This window comes from Eretmochelys imbricata, chromosome 1 (genome assembly GCF_965152235.1).
Source record: "Eretmochelys imbricata isolate rEreImb1 chromosome 1, rEreImb1.hap1, whole genome shotgun sequence".
Lineage (NCBI taxonomy): Eukaryota > Metazoa > Chordata > Testudines > Cheloniidae > Eretmochelys > Eretmochelys imbricata.
The window spans coordinates 10,073,222-10,091,323 of NC_135572.1; the positions used below are offsets into that span (position 1 = coordinate 10,073,222).

General features: G+C 48.5%; 1 protein-coding gene across 1 annotated transcript in view; it reads right to left on the reverse strand.

The window, feature by feature from the left end:
* The window catches only part of CLPB (ClpB family mitochondrial disaggregase), a 141,851-nt gene extending 125,976 nt beyond the window's left edge, over positions 1–15,875 (reverse strand). The window contains exons 1-2 of the mRNA XM_077830570.1: positions 15,266–15,875; positions 10,079–10,130 (exon numbers count right to left, since the gene is read on the reverse strand). Coding sequence (XP_077686696.1) covers positions 10,079–10,130; positions 15,266–15,827 — 614 coding nt within the window. The 5' untranslated portion in view covers positions 15,828–15,875. The remainder of the gene's footprint in view (positions 1–10,078; positions 10,131–15,265) is intronic.
* Positions 15,876–18,102: the final 2,227 nt, after the last annotated feature.

Below are 18,102 nucleotides of genomic sequence, written 5' to 3' on the forward strand. Positions count from 1 at the left end.
TATTCTCTGCCCATGGCACACAACATTCTGGTCTCCTGTGGGTCTCATTTACTGTGGTCTCATTTCAGTTGTTGGGTTTAGCGTGCGGGTGCTGAGTGGGGTTGGTGGCCTGTGAGATACAGAAGGTCAGACCAGCTGACCTGGTGGTTCCATCTGGCCTTAAATTCTAGGGCTCTGAGGCCATAGTTCAGTAATGACTCAGAAGAAAGAGTGCAAGCAAACCATCTCACTTTTTCATTTTGTTTATTCTGACCATTTGAAAGCACTTTGTGCATAGTCAGTTTCACAGTTTCCCCTGTACAGTCAGTCAGGCAATTTTCCCTGTTTGGGTGGGTCTTTCACACAGTAACAGGGCAATAAAACACTTTATTAAATGGCGAAATGCTACTAGAACCCTACAAAACTGGCAGAATGTAGGGGTGGGCAGGTCTGGCATGTGAAACTACTTGGTTTTTTACAAATAAATAATAGTGCCTCGCTTTTATCTAGTATCTTTCATCAGAGGGGCTCAGAATAGTTCACAGAGAATTGCCCCATTTAAGTTAACTGAGGCCCAGGAAGGTTAATTGGCTTTCCCAGTCAGTGGCAGAGCCATGAACAAGATTTCCCAGGTCCCCTATAGTAGCAACAAGAGCACTGTGACGCCCTGAAAACCCTCAAGTGTTTGCTTTTACATCTCATGCAACCTGCTGCACAACACCTTTGTAAGTGCCTGCTCTGCCCTGAATTCCAACGGGACCCCCTCAGCCCTACTCCTCATCACCAGAAGGGCGCACCTCCTACTGGGAAGGATGGGTGCAAAGGCACTGCTTCCACTAAGAAAGCATTCACAGCTATGGAGATTGTGAAACAGTGACAGGCTTTTCCTAAAAACTGCTCTGGAAATTCATTTATCAATATATACCATGTGTTCTTCTTTCATGATCATTCAACTGTTGATGGCCCGGATGCCCCAATCAAACCTCCTATGAAAGACCCCACACCCATGTGAAGGGTGCTGGAGTACTTGTGAGAGGAGCTGATTACAGGGTCAAGGCTAAGATATAGGAATTAATCAAGCAGTTTTCCATTTAGGAACCCAGCTTAAGTAATCTGAAGCACATGGAATGCCAAATGATCAAATCTAGTATGAAGAATTACTAGAGTCACATCATGTAGGGTAATATGCATTGACATTTCATTTAGGAGCATTTTTTTAAATCACTGCAAGATGCCGAACAACTTAACAGATTTGCTAGACAACTGAACTTTATGTTCAGGGTGCGTGAGTCTATCATTAATATTTTCCCAGCCTGATTTAATGATATGACAATCGATAAAGTGACGACCACTGTTCAGATCCTAGACAGCCAAATGTATTTACCAGCCGGGACATATTTTTTAATTAAATAAAATCCTCTGATCAATGCTAGGATGTCTATCGGTATTTTAACCAAATAAGATCCAGGGTGCTCACTATTAACAATTTAACACATACATGCGCTTCCAACAATATGAATATCATCATCACGTTTTTGCATGAGACAAACACATCCTCAGATGTTGGGTACACGGGGAATCAGTGTCAATAAGTAAACATCTGGGGTGTGAACTGATGAAAGGCTGAGCTTCTTAAAGGGTTTCAAAAGAATCTCAGGATTATCAAGTTTGGACTCAGTTTGCTTTGGTGTCAAAGAGTTTGGACATTTCTCTAAGCCAAGCTGGATAGTTCACAAGGATGGATTTTCTTGTGAAATTTCCAGTACATTTGCTTCCTTGAGAACACAGTCTCTCTCGTGGTATTTGGGCACATCTGGTTCCAGTCTATATGAAAACTGCCCTTTGCCTAGATGGTAACAATGCAAAGATCCACCAGTAACTCTGTACAGGGCAACATCTCCTTTTAAATAAGAAGAGGGTTTGATATGACTCAATGATCTGACCAACAGAGGATCTTGAGGTGCTCGAGATGAGTGTGAGGGGAGAGTGACACACATTGCTTTTGGAGTAGACACTATTTTGCCTTGAAGTAAAAAAGAGCTAAAACTCTGACTCTTTGATCCATCCAGAAAAGAGATAAAGGACCCAATTTCCCTGTCGCTGAGTATCTCCTGTTGCAATGCAGCAACTTTCCTTCTCCCCCACGGCTGCCCCTAGACAGATGTGGCTTCTATTCATCCCTCCTATCCCATGAGTTCTGGGTGAGTAACTCAGTGACACTGCTGCTTAAAGCCAGAGCCCAGAGGGCATGTTTGAGTTTGTGCTCAGAGCCTGGGAGCATGCCCAGCTCACCCTCCTGACAGGTGGAGGAAGAGGAAACTGGAAACTTGAACTTTTGCAACAACAATAGCTTCTGTTTCTCTTGGTCGCTTAGACATTTCTCCCCCCCCAATATGTTACTGTTTAACAGCAGGGGTGGGTCTCTCTCCTGGGACTTGCCCTCAGTTTTGCAACTTTAACTGCAAGAAAAAACAGTATATTTCAACATTACAGAATACGCTCCTCTTCTAAACTCTGGTGAAAGAGTCTGTCCATCCAGGAGAACTACTTAAGCCACTGCAGAAACCTCTGATCATGCTCTTGTGTTCCTAGAGGCAGGCTGCCTGAAGACTACATTTGCTTCTGAATCCTTTAGCAATCATCTAATGGCCAATAATTACTGCCTTGGTACAGTACAATTATTCTGTATATAGAAACCAATCCAAAACGTTATAAGGAATCAACACAGACAGTTAAACCACAGCACAGGGAGAGAGAATGTAAGACGTATAGGTGAAGCAGAAGACAGATATTTTCAACTGAGGTCTGAAATGACATGGAGGAAGACAGACAAGCTCCTCCTAGCCGGAGGAGTTGCAGAGGAGAAGGCTCTTATACCAAGTGTGATGAGACTGTCTGAAGGGACAAAGAGGAGCCTATTGCTATATAAGCAGAGATGGTGAGCAGGGAGTAGAGAGACAGGTGACAGAAGGAAGCATGCTGGAGTAAGTTCAGAGGGCTTTGGGGGACAGAAAGGGAAAGAACTATATCCAGAAACAAACAGGAAGCAGCGGAGTTGTTTAAGGAGGTGAGTGGTATCTAAGTAGTAACCCACTGCTGAATGGAGAGAGAGACAATCAGGAGTCACAGAAACCTCATTTTTACTTTTCATGTCTTACTCCACATGCCATGAAAAGACCAGGAGGACATGGTGACAGATGAGAGATTTGAAACATGTATGATTCAGGAGGTGGCTAACATGTTCCATGACCCACATGGCCAATTTTCCCTCAGGTGAGAGGAAAGGAGAAAGAAGTTACAGCCACACACGACAAGCTGGAGCCTAGTGCAATGGGATGCTGGTTCATAGTGGGGCTCTGACTGAGACGCTATAGTCATACAAATAACAACATCACTGCTGGAAGATGTTCAAATGCTACAGCATCGAGCAGGCTAACAGAGCCAAATACTCTCATGCAGCTGAATCCCTTCAAAATGATACGATGTGCACATCTCACCTAGCGCCTGTTACTGTTAGTTACCCGTGGTGCTGTGCAAATGCAGAAGTTGTTATGCGTCAATCATCATCACATACACACACAGCTTTAGAGATTAGAACTTCGCCCCGACCATGTTGACTAATAGCCATTGATGGACGTATTCTCCAGGAAGTTACCTAATTCCTTTTTGAACCCAGTTATACTTTTGGCCGTCACAACATCCCTTGGCAATGAGTTCCACAGGCTGACTATGTGTTGTGTGAACAAGTACTTTCTTATGTTTGTTTTAAATCTGCTCCCTATTAATTTCATTGGGTGACTGCTACTTGTTGTGTTGTGTGAAGGGGTAAACACCTTCCTATTCACTTTCTCCAAACCATTCCTGAGTTTATCTCGATCAGAACCTCCTTTACTTGTCTCCTTTATAAGATGAACAGCCCCAGTCTTTTTAATCTCTCATAGAGAAGCTCTTCCATCCCCCTAATAATTTTTGTTGCCCTTCTCTGCACCTTTTCCTATTCTAAAATATCATTTTTGAGACGGGGCGACCAGAACTGCACACAATAGTCAAGCTGTGGGCATATCATGGATGTATATAGTGACATTATGATATTTTCTGTTTTATCATCTATCCCTTTCCCAATGGTTTCTAACATTCTGTTCGCTTTTTTGGCTGCCGCTGCACATTGAGTGGATGTTTTCAGAGAACTATCCACAATGACTCCAAGATCTCTTTCTTGGGTGGTGACAGCTACTTTATACCCCATCATTTTGCATGCGTAGTTGGGATTCTGTTTTCCAATGTGTATTACTTTACGTTTTTCAACACTCAATTTTATCTGCCATTTCTTCGCCCAGTCACCCAGTTCAGTGAGATCCCTTTGCAACTCTTCGCAGTCTGCTTTGGACTTAACTATCCTGAATAATTTTGTATCATCTGCAAATTTTGCCACCTCACTGCTCACCCCCTTTTCCAAACCATTTATGAATATGTTGAACAGCACTGGTCCCAATACAGATCCTTGGTACATACCCTGCTATTTCCCTCTCTCCACTGTGAAAACTGACCATTTATTCCTACCCTTTGTTGCCTATATTTTAACTAGTTACTGACCCATGAGAAGACCTTCCTTCTTATCCCATGACTGCTGAGTTTGCATAAGAGCCTTTGGTGAGGGACCTTGTCAAAGGCTTTCTGAAAGTCCAAGTACACTATATTGACTGGATCACCCTGTTCCACAAGCACAGGATTATAGCTGAGGTGGGAAATGAAGAGGCTGAGCGGATGAATTCCTAAGTAACTAGGATGCAGTTTTCATGCAAAGCTCCTTGATTGTAAAAAGCAAAGGGGTGAGAAATGCAGGAAACAGCAGCAGAATTATGTCTAAGTAGAAACAGTCTAAGGGCTTCTTTTGGTGTCAGTGGAGTCTTTAAAAGGTTAACTTGGCTCTTCCTAGTTATTTAAATCAAGGATGGCCAAATGTGGCACAACACACAAAGGCCAGAAGAGATTTCTAAAAGGACAAAAAAACCCACTGCTCCAAGTCTGGTCTTTCTAACTGTGTATTGTATAGACTTGAACAGCATTTCAGTGCCTGCTGTAGTCGGTCAACTCTTTGGGACAGGGACTCCCTAAGTCTGTACACTGGTAAGCACAGTGTCAGCACTCAAACAGATTCATCTTTCTGATGGCAGTACTGCCTTTGGAGACTACAGGTCCCAGCACACAATGCGCCACCTGCATCTGACTGGAGGCATTGCATGCTGGGATCTGTAGGCAATAAGGGCCACCATGGTATCAGAGAGGATGGTGTCTGCAGTCTCTTCCCTTTATTGTATATTAGGTGCAGCCCTGTGGCTCTTTGAGAGCTGCCAGCATGTCCCCTTGACTGGGCAGAGCTGGAAGTACTTGCCTTACATGATTGTCACACAGTCATAGATTATAAGGCCAGAAGGGTCGCACCAGACCATTTAGTCTGATCTTCTGCGATCCACAGGCCCTCAAACCCTACCTGGTTACCCCTGCATTGAACACAATCACTTGAATTGAAATAAGTGACAATCTATAAGATGAGAGTCAACAGGTGGATACAGACAGCTGGGGGAGGACCATGAAACGACGAGACTACCTGGAGATTGAAAGTTCAACTGAAACACGCTGAATTGCTTGACACAAGGTAGGGATGGCCAGTCACGCAACCAGTTTTCATTTTTCAGCAGGTTTTACAGAGCCCAGTTAAAATCAATTCAGAGACAATCTCAACTGATCAAAATGTCACCTTTTAAAAGGGCAGGTCAAGTTTCTTGACACTTCCTTGCTTTGAAGGAAGAATAGCTCCGTGCCAATCTCCTGGTCTGCTGAACGTTTAAACATGCAATGCCGGCTACTGCCCGCTGTTACAAATTGCCCTGATAACAGTGTGTTGACACATGTACTTTGTTTCTACGAGCCAATATCACACAGCGCTTATTAGAATACTGTTCCATCATATTTATTCGGCTAAGGAACTCTGCTGCAAGCCCATATTTTTGTAGATGGTTTATTAAAAAATAAGAGTGAAACACTGAGAATCAATATTAATACTGTATATAAAGGCAAAGGGGATGGAGGCAGTATTTCTTCAAGCTTTTGCTTCTTGCTTCCCCTTGCCTCTCCTCCTCAACACACACAGATCAACAGAGGTTGGGGAAACTAAACTATCCAGAATAATAGGTATTGTCTGCAGTTATGGCTAAATACATACAGGGCCTGAAGTTAATGGGAGTTGGCCATCCGCTCCAATGGGACTCAGATCACTCCTCAAAGGGGAATTTATTTTTATTTTTAATGCAAAAATCAACCTACATTTGCTTCATCGGGACCAGCTGACACAAAGGTAAGAACCTGACAGACAGTCAAGACAAGACTCCATGGACTCAAGCCTCCCACTGGCTTCCAACATACATATCCCTGCCCTCTCCTCTCGTATCTCCTATGTCTGAAGAACTGACTGTTGCCAGCGGACCTTGTACGCCACTGCCTAGTCTCCACCTTCACTGAAATCCTCACCCCCCCACACAATACAGTAGCTCATTTCCCTATGGCTGACTGAATCCCCAGCTCTTCAGATTGCAGTGCACACAGAATGCTGCTGCCCGCCTCCTTGCACATACAGACACGCAGTCCTCAAATGTTCCACTGGTTCTTCGTTCCCTTTAGGATCCAGTCCAAAACTACCCTCTATGTCTATGAAACCCTCTGTGGATTTTCTTAAACTCACTGCCCTGCCACCAGGGGGGCTCCCTATCCCTAGGCTACTCTTCCCCTCTGGCCACGACTCGTGCTAGCGCTATCATGTGACAATGGTAAAGAATCAGAGAGAGAGAGAGAGAGAGTAATTTTCTTCCAACACTGAACAAGGAACTCGGTCGGAATAAGGAATACAATATTATCCCTAAAGCTCCTCTGTCTCTCTCTCTCTCTCTCTCTGCTTCACTGTACAGCTTCTGCCTAGGTCCTCCTCCGCCCCCTACCCCCAATGTCTGGCTTCCCCCAGCAGTTTTAAAGAAACACAGCTCATATTCTCACAACTGCCTTCTCCACAGCTCATGAATCTAGAACAGCTCGTCAGTATCTCTCTGCCTCATTGATGCTCCATCTCATGTCAACTAACAACTGAAAAACTGCATCTCTCCCTCACTAGTTCCCCTTCATTTCTCTCTCCTTGCTAGTCATGTTCGTAGTCGCATCTCTCCCTCACCAGTTCCCCTTCATTTCTCTCTCCTTGCTAGTCGTGTTCGTAGTCGCATCTCTCCCTCACCAGTTCCCCTTCATTTCTCTCTCCTTGCTAGTCGTGTTCGTAGTCGCATCTCTCCCTCACCAGTTCCCCTTCATTTCTCTCTCCTTGCTAGTCGTGTTCGTAGTTGCATTGTTTAACCCTGTAAAATGCTCTGAAGTACAGTTTGCATGGAAAACACTAAACAAAGAGTTGTCCTGTGTTACTGACTTGCAAAAGCAAGAAAGCTGGTCAGTCCCATTCAAGCAATGAGCAAAAACGCAAGCAGCAGACGAAGTCAGTGTGTGCAAGAGAGCCTGGTCCAGTCACTCACAAACATCTGGGGGCTTCTCCCCCCAGTCTGTAAGCTGAAACGACTGAGATGTGAATAATACCAGTAGCCATTCTACAATCCAGGCAATGATCGGTCTCTGTTCAGTTTTACTGGTCCTGCTTAATGAGACAGGTTATGATACAATACAGCACGTACATCCTGATTCTTACTGTGATGTCAACTGCATGGATATGCAAGGCACGGCCTGCAATGGCTTAGCCGAGTGCGCTGATTGGGTTTTCAGTGCGTTTTAATAATTATAATACAGTGATCTGAGGCCAAGGGATAAATTACGGTTTAATCAAGTCTGAAATTAAATTTTAAAACCCTAAAGCAGTCTGCCTCCCTGTTGTCTAGCTTGCCACAGAGCCTGGGGCTCAGAGCAGCTCGAGTTCTCTTGCAAAATGAAGTGCACACAGTTGAACGGGGCAAGAATCCATACATACCTGTATCCCTATGTATATATACACATACACGATACTGTAATGAACTGGGTTGTGTCTATGAATGGCACTGCCCTCTACTGTGCGGAATTAGAACTGCTCAGCCATGTGTCATGAGCCCTGTACTATTACTAACTAAAGACAATTCTCCTTTGCTCAAGGGAAATGGCCCTGTGCTTTTGGAGGTCTGCTCATGTCTTCACCATAACAAGCAGCATAGCAAAAGCCATCAAGGTCTTGGATGGCTGGAGGGGGCGGGGGCTGTTTTTACATTTATGGTCTATAATTTGTGCCCTATGGCTATCACTGAGGGCATATCTACACTGCTCAGTTAACCTGGGGATTGGCATCTGTGTCTGTGCACTGTTAGCCCGAGTATGAGCATCTCTACCCGTGTTACTGTGTCCTCATTGTTTCTGCCCTCGCCTATGTGTCTGGGGGCATGTCCCATGGTTCTCTGTGCTGAGATGCTCAAGGATTCTTTCCCAGTCAATTGTGCCAACCGCAGGGAATTGTGTGAAGGACATTGCAGGGCTGACAACATGAATATTCTTGCCTGCATCCTCACTGCAAAGTGGGTTCCAGCTGGAGCTAAAACACAGCTCGGGCTTTAACACATACCCCTAGCTGTGCAAGCAAGCACAGCTACAAAACAGAAATACGCACTTGAGGATCGTGTGTGGAGAGTGGGGGAGGGTTGTGCAAAAACACGAGCAGAAACATGGGCTAAGGCTACAGAGTGGGCATCCCCCGAGAGGGCTGGGGGAGCAGTGATCTGGACATGGCGGGGCAGGTCGCTCAGGGCACTAGGAGAGGCAGGGAGTTTCAAGCATAGGGGACACTGTGGAAGGAAGATGGGTGAGGGAGAAAGAAGGAGCAGACAAGAGCAGCTTGGGAGGAGCACCAGCAATAGAAATGGAGGGGCGGTCAATGGGAAGGAGAGCACAGGCGGGGCAGTGACTGTGCATTACACAGTTGCATAATGCGCAGCAGCAGCAGCAGTCTATACGGACACCAGTGTAAACATGGGAAACAGAGAAAGAGAACACGGTGCACAGCCCTGCCACTCATTGCCCTGGCAAGACTCACAAATCACCCAGACATCACTAAGGAACGGCTTCCTGCAATTACCAACAGCAGAACACATGTGCCAATTAGCTGCACACCAACATCCTACAAGAACCTTGATTTAGGCCAGATCTCAGCCCTCGGGTGCACCAGAACAAGGCTGCTTCCTCTGAGATCCCAGGAAGAATGCAAGGGGGCACCCCTAGGTTGGGGCAGTTACTAAGAGCCATATGGACCCCAGAGAGAGGAAACAAAAGCAGCAGCCTACAGCAAAGAGCTCCTGGGAAGCCGGCAGGCCAGACGGAAGAGGCTAAGTGGAATGATACACAAGGTGGAAGGTTCCTCTGACAAAGGATGAGGCCGCGTGGGCTGTGGCCAGGTGGGGGATGCAAACTGCTCCTCTTGGGCGTCAGATAGTTTTTAGTTGTGACACCCCCCTTTCCTTCCATGTACAGTCCCCGGCAGGGGTGCTCTGGGCACAGGAAATGCATTCATCTGTTAATCATCCCGGGAACTCACGGGGCCAGACTGATGTCCCCATGTGTGCACAGAACAGTACAGCAGAAGCACTGTTAGCCTGTCTCAGCCCAGCCAGGAGACCCTGCCTGCAGGAGTGAGCGGGTGCTCAGTTTGCACAGCCCATTAGTCCCTGGTTTCCCTGTTGGGACTGTCAACAAGAGCGCCAGGCCCAAGGGTATTTGAGAGATGGAGACATCCGCCCACTAGGAAGTAGACTGAGGCCACTGGCTAGCTTGACATAGTCCCCCAGACAGGAGCAACTCTCAGTAACTACTGGCCTCAGGTAGATCTAAAGCAGTGAGCTAAGCACCCACAGTTCCCATTACTGCTGGACTCCTTTCTCCGCACCCTACCAAGCAGCCGCATTACTAGACACCCTGTGAAATCAAAGCAAGCATCTTGGAGGAAAGCAGGAACCATGTGACAACAAAGGGCTCAGGGCAGACTCCCACCCGAGTAGTGATGTTAACACACAGTGTAAGTATCCGAACAGTCACTCACCTGTCGACTTCTGAAACGTTGTTGATCCTAGCGGCTTCCAACAGGGCATCTTCTAAGAGAGACAAAGAGGAGAAACCCTAGTAAAGCAGCTGGCAAGAAGCCCACACCAAATGCACATGCATAACCTGCACATGGTACGGCTTATGTCTACAAGGAACGTGAACCCTGGTGCTCCAGGGGCATTATTACACAACACTGGGTAGGTAGAAACTTCCCTATGGGCAGGTTATTCCCAACCTGTCCGCTAGGGGATTTACAGAAACTTCCTCTGAAGCAGCTGGTGTTGGCCCCTGCTGGACGCAGGATAACCTGGTCTGACTAAATGCAGCAATTCCTATATTACCTCATTTTAAAAACAGAGGGTTGGCCTGCGGACTACAGTTCCCAGGATGCAATGCTTCACATTAGCCACTACCATTAGACTCAGGGTGGAGCGCTGCTGATGGAGTGTGTAGCTCCGCAGGTCTGGATGCTAAGCGAGGGGGGCTGCTGGCACGTCAGAGAACATGGTGTGCTGTGTCCAGCCACCCTTGATGTAACATGGAGTTTACAGCAATACGATGTGCACGTCCTCGGGACAGGGGCCAGCACTCCCTGAATGTCAGGCAGCACCTAGCACGCTGTGGGTGGCATGACACACAAATAGAAATGATGATTACTTCAGCTGGCTGCACCAGCCATCTGAGTTCTGGAGGCTGACACTGTTCTGCAGAGAAGGGAGAGTACTAGAGAGAGAGAGCCCGGGAGCTATTCTGGGACCTGGGAGTGAGTCACTCCAGATGCTGCACCTCTCATGGTTCTGCAGAAAGCAGGGAGCTTGTTTCAGTGAGGGAAGAAGAGAGGACTTTTCCTGTGTACCGCACTGAAAAGCAAACTGACACTTGGGGCTACTGTGCCCAGCGTGAATTATTGGAATCACTAGCACTGGGATCCAAAGCCATTCCATTTTAGAGCCAAATGCTTCAGCCTGAGAGCAACAGCCAAAATGAGAGTGAACATTCCCCAGTAGATTAAGAGCACCACTTTCTGGCTCAACGGAGTAACTACACTGCTCTGCATTTTAACACACACAGATCATCTGTCATGCTGAGTGTCACACAGCACATGCACATTACAGAGAAGGTCACTCCTAGACTGAAAAGAGAGAGGCTTTTAGGGGAGATTTAACCAGAGGAAATAACTTAGTGTCTGGAAGGGAAAGGAGCTATTCGGAGTGTAAAGCCGTATGTCCAGTGGAAATGACACGGAACGAGGAACAGTACTGCATAAAGAAAAGGAGTACTTGTGGCACCTTAGAGACTAACAAATTTATTTGACCATAAGCTTTCGTGAGCTACAGCTCACTTCATCCGAAAAGCTTACCTTTTCTTTTTGCGGATACAGACTAACACGGCTGCTACTCTGAAACCTGCATTACTGCATGTGTACAAGTCCCACCGATAACAAGTGACTCTCTGCCTCCTGGTGGATGACCAGAGCAGCTCTACCAAGCTGTACTCAGAGATTTCAAGAGTCCCATCGGGAAGACAAGACATCTGAAGCAAAATCTCATGAGAATGAACTAGATCTGGTACACAGGCTTCTTCCAGTCTTAGATTCAACCCTGAACTGATTCCATTCCCCTCCACAAAAAGCAAAGGGTTTTAGATTCAAAGGTTCTCACTCTGACGAATCTCTGTTGTGAGAGCCCTCCATCTGCCACAAACAATATTCGTTTGCAAAAGTACAAAAGCTAGAGGAGTATTCTGGGTATGGACATGCCAGCAAATACATTTAAAGTGGAGGTGGTCAGGAATTTTCTGGTGAAAAATGCCAATCTGTCAAAACCAGAAGCATTCAGAGGAAAAGGTTGATTTGGATGAATCTCCTGATTCAAAACATTTTTTAAAGAAAGTTTCTAAATTGTCAAAATGTCCCATTTTGATGTTTTTAAGATGAAGTTTTGTTTTGCTGTTCCAAATGACTTTGTTTCCAAATTTTATTGAATTTATACTAAAAAAAAAAAAAAATAAAACTGAAACAATGTAAAAATCAGAATGAAACATTCTGATTGAGCCGATCCAATTTTTATTTTCAGATTTTCAATTCATGAAAATTTTCAAAATTTTGACTTTCCCTCCCAAATTAGGATGAGAAAAAAATTCTAAATCTCAAAACTCTCACGGGGTGGGGGTAGGGAATTTCTCCCGTTCGCCTCTAATCTTAAAAGCAACAGACCACTGTTCCCACACCAATGAGTATCCCTCTTGCCTTCTATGGCAGGATTCCCAGAGATTCTGAGCACCCAACAGCTCCCATTGACTTCAGCAGAAGTTGTGGATACTCAGTGCATCTGAAAAATCAGACTCCCTACAGCCTCCATATTCAGAGCTATTATGCATGCAGCTTTTTACTGCTGGCTGGTTTTTTACTGCTGGCTAGTTTAAATCTGAAATTGGGATTTGAGGAAAGACAGGTATGTTACAGAATCTAAGAGAGAGATGTTTGCATGATTATCATTTAAAATGGGGATCTGGAGGGTTTTTTTTCATTTACAGATTCACCTGTAGTGCTAGGAACCCAACACAACAGCACTGGGCTGGTGCACAAGAACCAGAAGGTTAAAGTGACCAGCCTCAGAAAGTGAAACTGACTAGCATACAGCAGTTTAAATTCCTTGGCCAAGCACAAGCAGCATTAATAGAGACAAATGCCGCGGAGTTTAAAAAAATCTTTCAGTTCTACTCATCACTGAACATCATTAACATTGCTGAGACGGATGGGACTTTTTTATAAAAAATTATGAATTTATCTTGACAATGTCCCTTCAAACTGAGTTTACCCAGGGCCGGGGTGTCACAGTGCAACTATATCTCAGCCAGTTAATGTTCAGCAAGCGGCCTGCAGCCAGCAGTGGGTATAAACTAGCAAACAAAATTCCATACTCAGAGCAAGGGCTGGTGAAAGACACCTGAAAGCCCTAGCTCAGCGGCACAGCTCAGAGAACTCCACAATAAAGCAAAAAGAAAAGGAGTACTTGTGGCACCTTAGAGACTAACCAATTTATTTGAGCATAAGCTTTTGTGAGCTACAGCTCACTTCATCGGATGCATGAATGTATGCATGTATGCATCCGATGAAGTGAGCTGTAGCTCACGAAAGCTTATGCTCAAATAAATTGGTTAGTCTCTAAGGTGCCACAAGTACTCCTTTTCTTTTTGCGAATACAGACTAACACGGCTGTTACTCTGAAACCTGTCACAATAAAGCAACCGTTCAATCATTTCCACTGTCCTTTTAAAAGGTGAAGGGCTCCCTGGGAGCTCCATCGAGCACAGCAATAGCTGCTGGTGTGTGAACAGCAGTCAGTCACATGTCAGCTACAGAGAGGTCTTTTCGATTGTAATGAGAAGGCTAGTGTCCCTGTGCCACACTGCTGTCTCCAGGATAGAATCAGAACCGCTCTACTCCGTGCTCGTGCTCGATACTGCCTGCAGCTAGAGGAGAGGCTGCTGTGTTTTGGGGCCTGTGGCTTTGGAGGAGGCTGCATTCTATCCTCACCAACACTATTAAGAGCTATGCCATGCAGCACTGTGACCACTGCACAGCCCGAGGTAGAGCCAGATGTGTTGCATTCTAAGGAGGTTAGAAAGTGCTCAGAGGTTCTTCCGCTCCCCTGAAGCAAGACTGGGAGGTTCAGCCCTCTCTCAGGTGACATACAAAGCCCTACCCAAAGCCACAGAATGAGTCAGGGAAAGAGCTGGGAGGAGAACTCAGGACCTTTCATTTCCCAGTCCCACGCTCAGTTCAAACTATGCAGTCATTAACATAAAAGTCATTAATGATAGCATGTATTAATTTATATAGGAGGACACACAACAGGGATGGGCTTTCTAACCCAGCAACTGGAGCTCATTCCAAGCCCCTGAATAATCCTGCATCTCAACCCCCAGTTTCTGTATAGCATGCACATACCAGACAGCTGATGGTTTGAAAGCTAGCATAGGCTCTCTGTTTGTCTATAAGATAGCAGAGCGGCAAGCAGACTAGATGACAGAGCTGAGCTTTTACTCCCAGCTCCAGCAGTGACTCGCTCAGTGACTTTAGGGAGACCACAAACAATCTGCTCCTCAGTTTCCCCATCATGGAGCTGATAATATTGATTTGCTTTGCCAAGGGTTGGGAGACCTAATTCATTAATGTTTGCCAAGTGCTTTGAAACACAAAATGCTATGAAGTGCCAAGCATGAGAACCACTAAGGCCCCAGTCCTGCAAACATTCACACACATGTGGTACTTTGAATATGTGAGCAAAGGGACTATTCCACAGGCTTAAAGTCAAGTGCATAAATAAATGTTTGGGGAATTTGAGAAGCAACAGCTGAGAGGCTGCTATCAATCAATTACTGTGGAAGACACAGATTGCTCAGAATATCCTGCCTCTTGGCCTCACCAAGGTGCGTATATAACTCTTCCACCCCACACATGTCTTAAAATTATCTGCCGCAGCGAACTGCCCTCAGTTAAAATATCAGTGCAACTCTAGCACTGTACTTCTATGCACTGTACACAGGGAGCTCACTTCTTGGAGAACCATTGCACCCCATCGTCTAAGGCTGGCCAAACCTCCCTAACAGAGCTCTCCCGCTAAAATAATCTGAAAACACAGACTCTTCCAACACAGAGACTAAAACAATGGATAAATATAGACCTAAGATTGGCATAGCCCCCAGAACAACACAGCCTGCCAACCACAGCCTGCAGATGCGTTCTGCTCTAATGCGGATGGGCGGTCCACAGACACATGACAGCCAGCTATGCAGTGCTTCACCTTGAGGCAGGCAAACCATGGAGGGTTGCATTCTGGGAACGTGTATCTCTACAGAAGATGCTTGGCTCATACTTTGTTTTATGGTAGCACCAGAGCCACAACAGAGATCAGCACCCCTTCGTGCTGACAGCTGTAGAAACACAGGCCATTCCCTACCCCAAAGGGCTCGCATGGGTCCTGCCATCTCCCAGGGCCACTCCCCTCCATGAAAAGATTAGGGCAGCTGCATTTGAGGAGTTGCCCCCCAGAGATCAGGCGATGTCTGGACTCCACTAAAGGCACACAAATGCCTCTACGCTATTTGAAGCACATCCCCCACTGGGAGTGGTAGGCTTTAACACAGCACAAGTACAAGGCGAGGGGTCAGTAATAGTCACCCTTGGATGCGTGGCCCTTGCTGTAGCAATACACCAGTGCAGCGGCAAATGCAGGAAGCGCGGCCCAGCTAGTCCAGCTCTCCCTCTTCTTCTGATGCCCCGCAGGGACTGGTCTGAGACGAACGTGCCTCTCCGCAGCCGGTCCTGGGTACTGCCGCTCCAGCTCCCGGCTGGGTGCCACTAAGACCGGCGGCTCTGGTGCCCTGGCCCCTGTGGTGCATGGGCCCAGCTCCTGCAGCTCTGGCATCCTGAGCTCTCCCATGCCCAGCTCCTGCAGCCCCAGCAGCCCCTCCAGCTCCCTGCGCCCCCTGGCGGCTGCCCCCAGACACTGCCGCCCCTGTGCTCTGGTGGCCGCGCGCTGGTAGTGCAGCTGCGCCGCCCCGCGCCCCCTCGCGGCCGCTCCCGGGTACTGCGCCGCCCCGCGCCCTCGAGCGGCCCCGCCTCCGCCCGCCGCGTCCGTCAGCGCCGAGGCGCCACGGGAGGGCCTCGGGGGCGGCGGCCGGGCCCTCAGGAGCCGGGCGAGGCCCGGAGGCGGAGGCCTGGACAGCAGGGAGGCCAGCATCGTTGCCCCGGTCCGGCCTCGCTCAGGCCCCTCCGCGGCGCCGGCAGAGAGAAAAACAAAGATGGCGGCCCCCGAGAAAATGCTTCAGAGGGGACGTTGCGTGGGGACGCCGCAGCGGCGCGAACTGCCTGGTGGGAGTTGTAGTCTGTTCTCAGGCAGAGCCCCCCACGGGCGTCAGGCTGAGGACTACAACACCCATGAGGCCCTTGGGCATACGCAAACAATACTCCCCGCCCTCCTCGCACGCGGCGGTCAGCGGCAGGCCGAGGAGCATGCTGGGGGCCGCGTAAATCCCGAGGCATACTGGGGCACGGTCGTTTTGGTAACAGGGATGCGGGCGTCCCGCTGTTCTGTCATAGGGCGGTGTGAGGCCCTTTCGCCGGCAGGTGGCAGCACGGCCTAGCGGTTAGCGCGCAGGCCTGGGAGCGCGGGGCCCTGGGTTCTAGCCCCGCGCCTGGGCGGAAGGAGAGTCTAGGAGTGAGAGTACAGGCCCGGACGCCTGGGTTCTGTTCCCAGCCCTGGGAGGGAGCTGGGCTCCGGCCAGCAGGAGGCGGGCTCTGGGGCGGAAGCGTGCGCCGGGAGCTAGCGCAGGGGGGGTGTCTGGGCCTGGGAGGGGGGGATCAGGCTGCAGCCCTTACAACAAGGGCCCCAGAGGGTCTCAGGAGCCCCAGCAGTGCGCTGAGGGCGAGGGACATATGGCGATGAGCATAGGAGTCCCTGTCCATTGCTGCGTCACTCAGAGGCCTGTGATTCCCCCATCCGGCCAAGAACTAAGTCTGTGAAACAGCCCCCCATGCTCATTGCTGTGGTTTAATATGCCCCTGCAGCGTCTCGGGGTCGTAGGGGGTCCCCTGCACCAGGGGGCAACGTTTCCGCCTCTCCGGAGCTGACCTGGCTAGTTGGGGTGAGTGGGTGGGATGTCAGGGAGGCTGCTGCCAGACACCCCCAATCCCTTCCCTGCTTCACCTGTCAGGGATGGTCTAGACTAGTGGTTCTGAACCAGGGGTCTGTGTACCCCCTGGGGGGTATGCAGGGGTCTTCCGGGGGCACATCAACTCATCGAGATATTTGCCTAGTTTTACAACAGGCGACGTCAAAAGCACTAGCGAAGTCAGGAGAAACTAAAATTTCATACCATGACTTGTTTATGCTGTTCTGTAGACTGTACGCTGAAATGTAAGTACAATATTTATATTCCATTTGGTTTATTTTATAATTATATGATGAGAAAGTCAGCAACTTTGCAGTATCAGCGTGCTGTGACTCTGATTTTATGTCTGATTTGGTAAGCAAGTCGTTTTTAAGTGAGGCGAAACTTGGGGGTACACAAGCCAAATGAGACTCCTGAAAGGGGTACAGTTGTCTGGAAAGGTGGAGAGCCGCTGATCTAGGTAATACTTAGTCCTGCCTTGAGGGCAGGGGACCGAACTCGACGACCTCTCGAGGTCCCTTCCAGTCTGACGCTTCTGTGATTTCCCCCACTGAGCACAGGGGCTCAGCTCTGCATGCCGCGGGCTGTGTCGTGAGCAAACAGCAATGTACAGCGCAGGCTGGCAGTGACTCAACCCAGACAACCAGGGCGTTGGGAGACTGCGAGGGTTCACCCGAATCTTAAACAAGGGCAGCTGTTAGCTAACCGCCCCCGCCCCCATCTGCCTCGTTCCAGCCGGTGCCTCAGCAACAGCGCTGCATGTTGTTTTGCATCAGGTCCCCGCTTCCCCTCCTCCGCCCTTTTATAATTATCCTCCCTCCTCGTTAGCGTGTGCCGTTCCCTGGTTTCAGTCCCTCCCACGGGGTGTCTGTGAGAGCAGCTTGTCGCAGGGGGAGATCCAGTGCCATCCAGATGGTGAGCTGCATGGGGAGGCCTCGGGGGCACTAAGGAAGGGGGTTCCTGGGAGCACAGAGTAGGCCCTGGGGGGCGAGGGTCATAGGGTGGGGTGTTCGGGGTGGGGGGGTAACTGCATCTGCCCCCAGGCTGCTTTGTGGTGCAGGGTGGCAGGCTCTGCCCATGGAGTGCTGAAGGGTGATACTACAAGGCCAGTGCTGGGCACCCCTCAGCAGAGTAAATGCACCCCAGCAGCTTGCTGACGCCAGCCCCTGTGATTGCCGTCCAACCTTCTCCCCCATGCAACTTAACGCTGATCTTCAGCCCCCGGCTTTTCCAGTCATGACCCCTGCTCCCACTCAGGTCTGTCACAGCACCTCAGTCCTGGTCTATCACTCCACTTAGGAAGGAACAATCAGTGGCACGCATACAAAATGGGAAATGACTGCC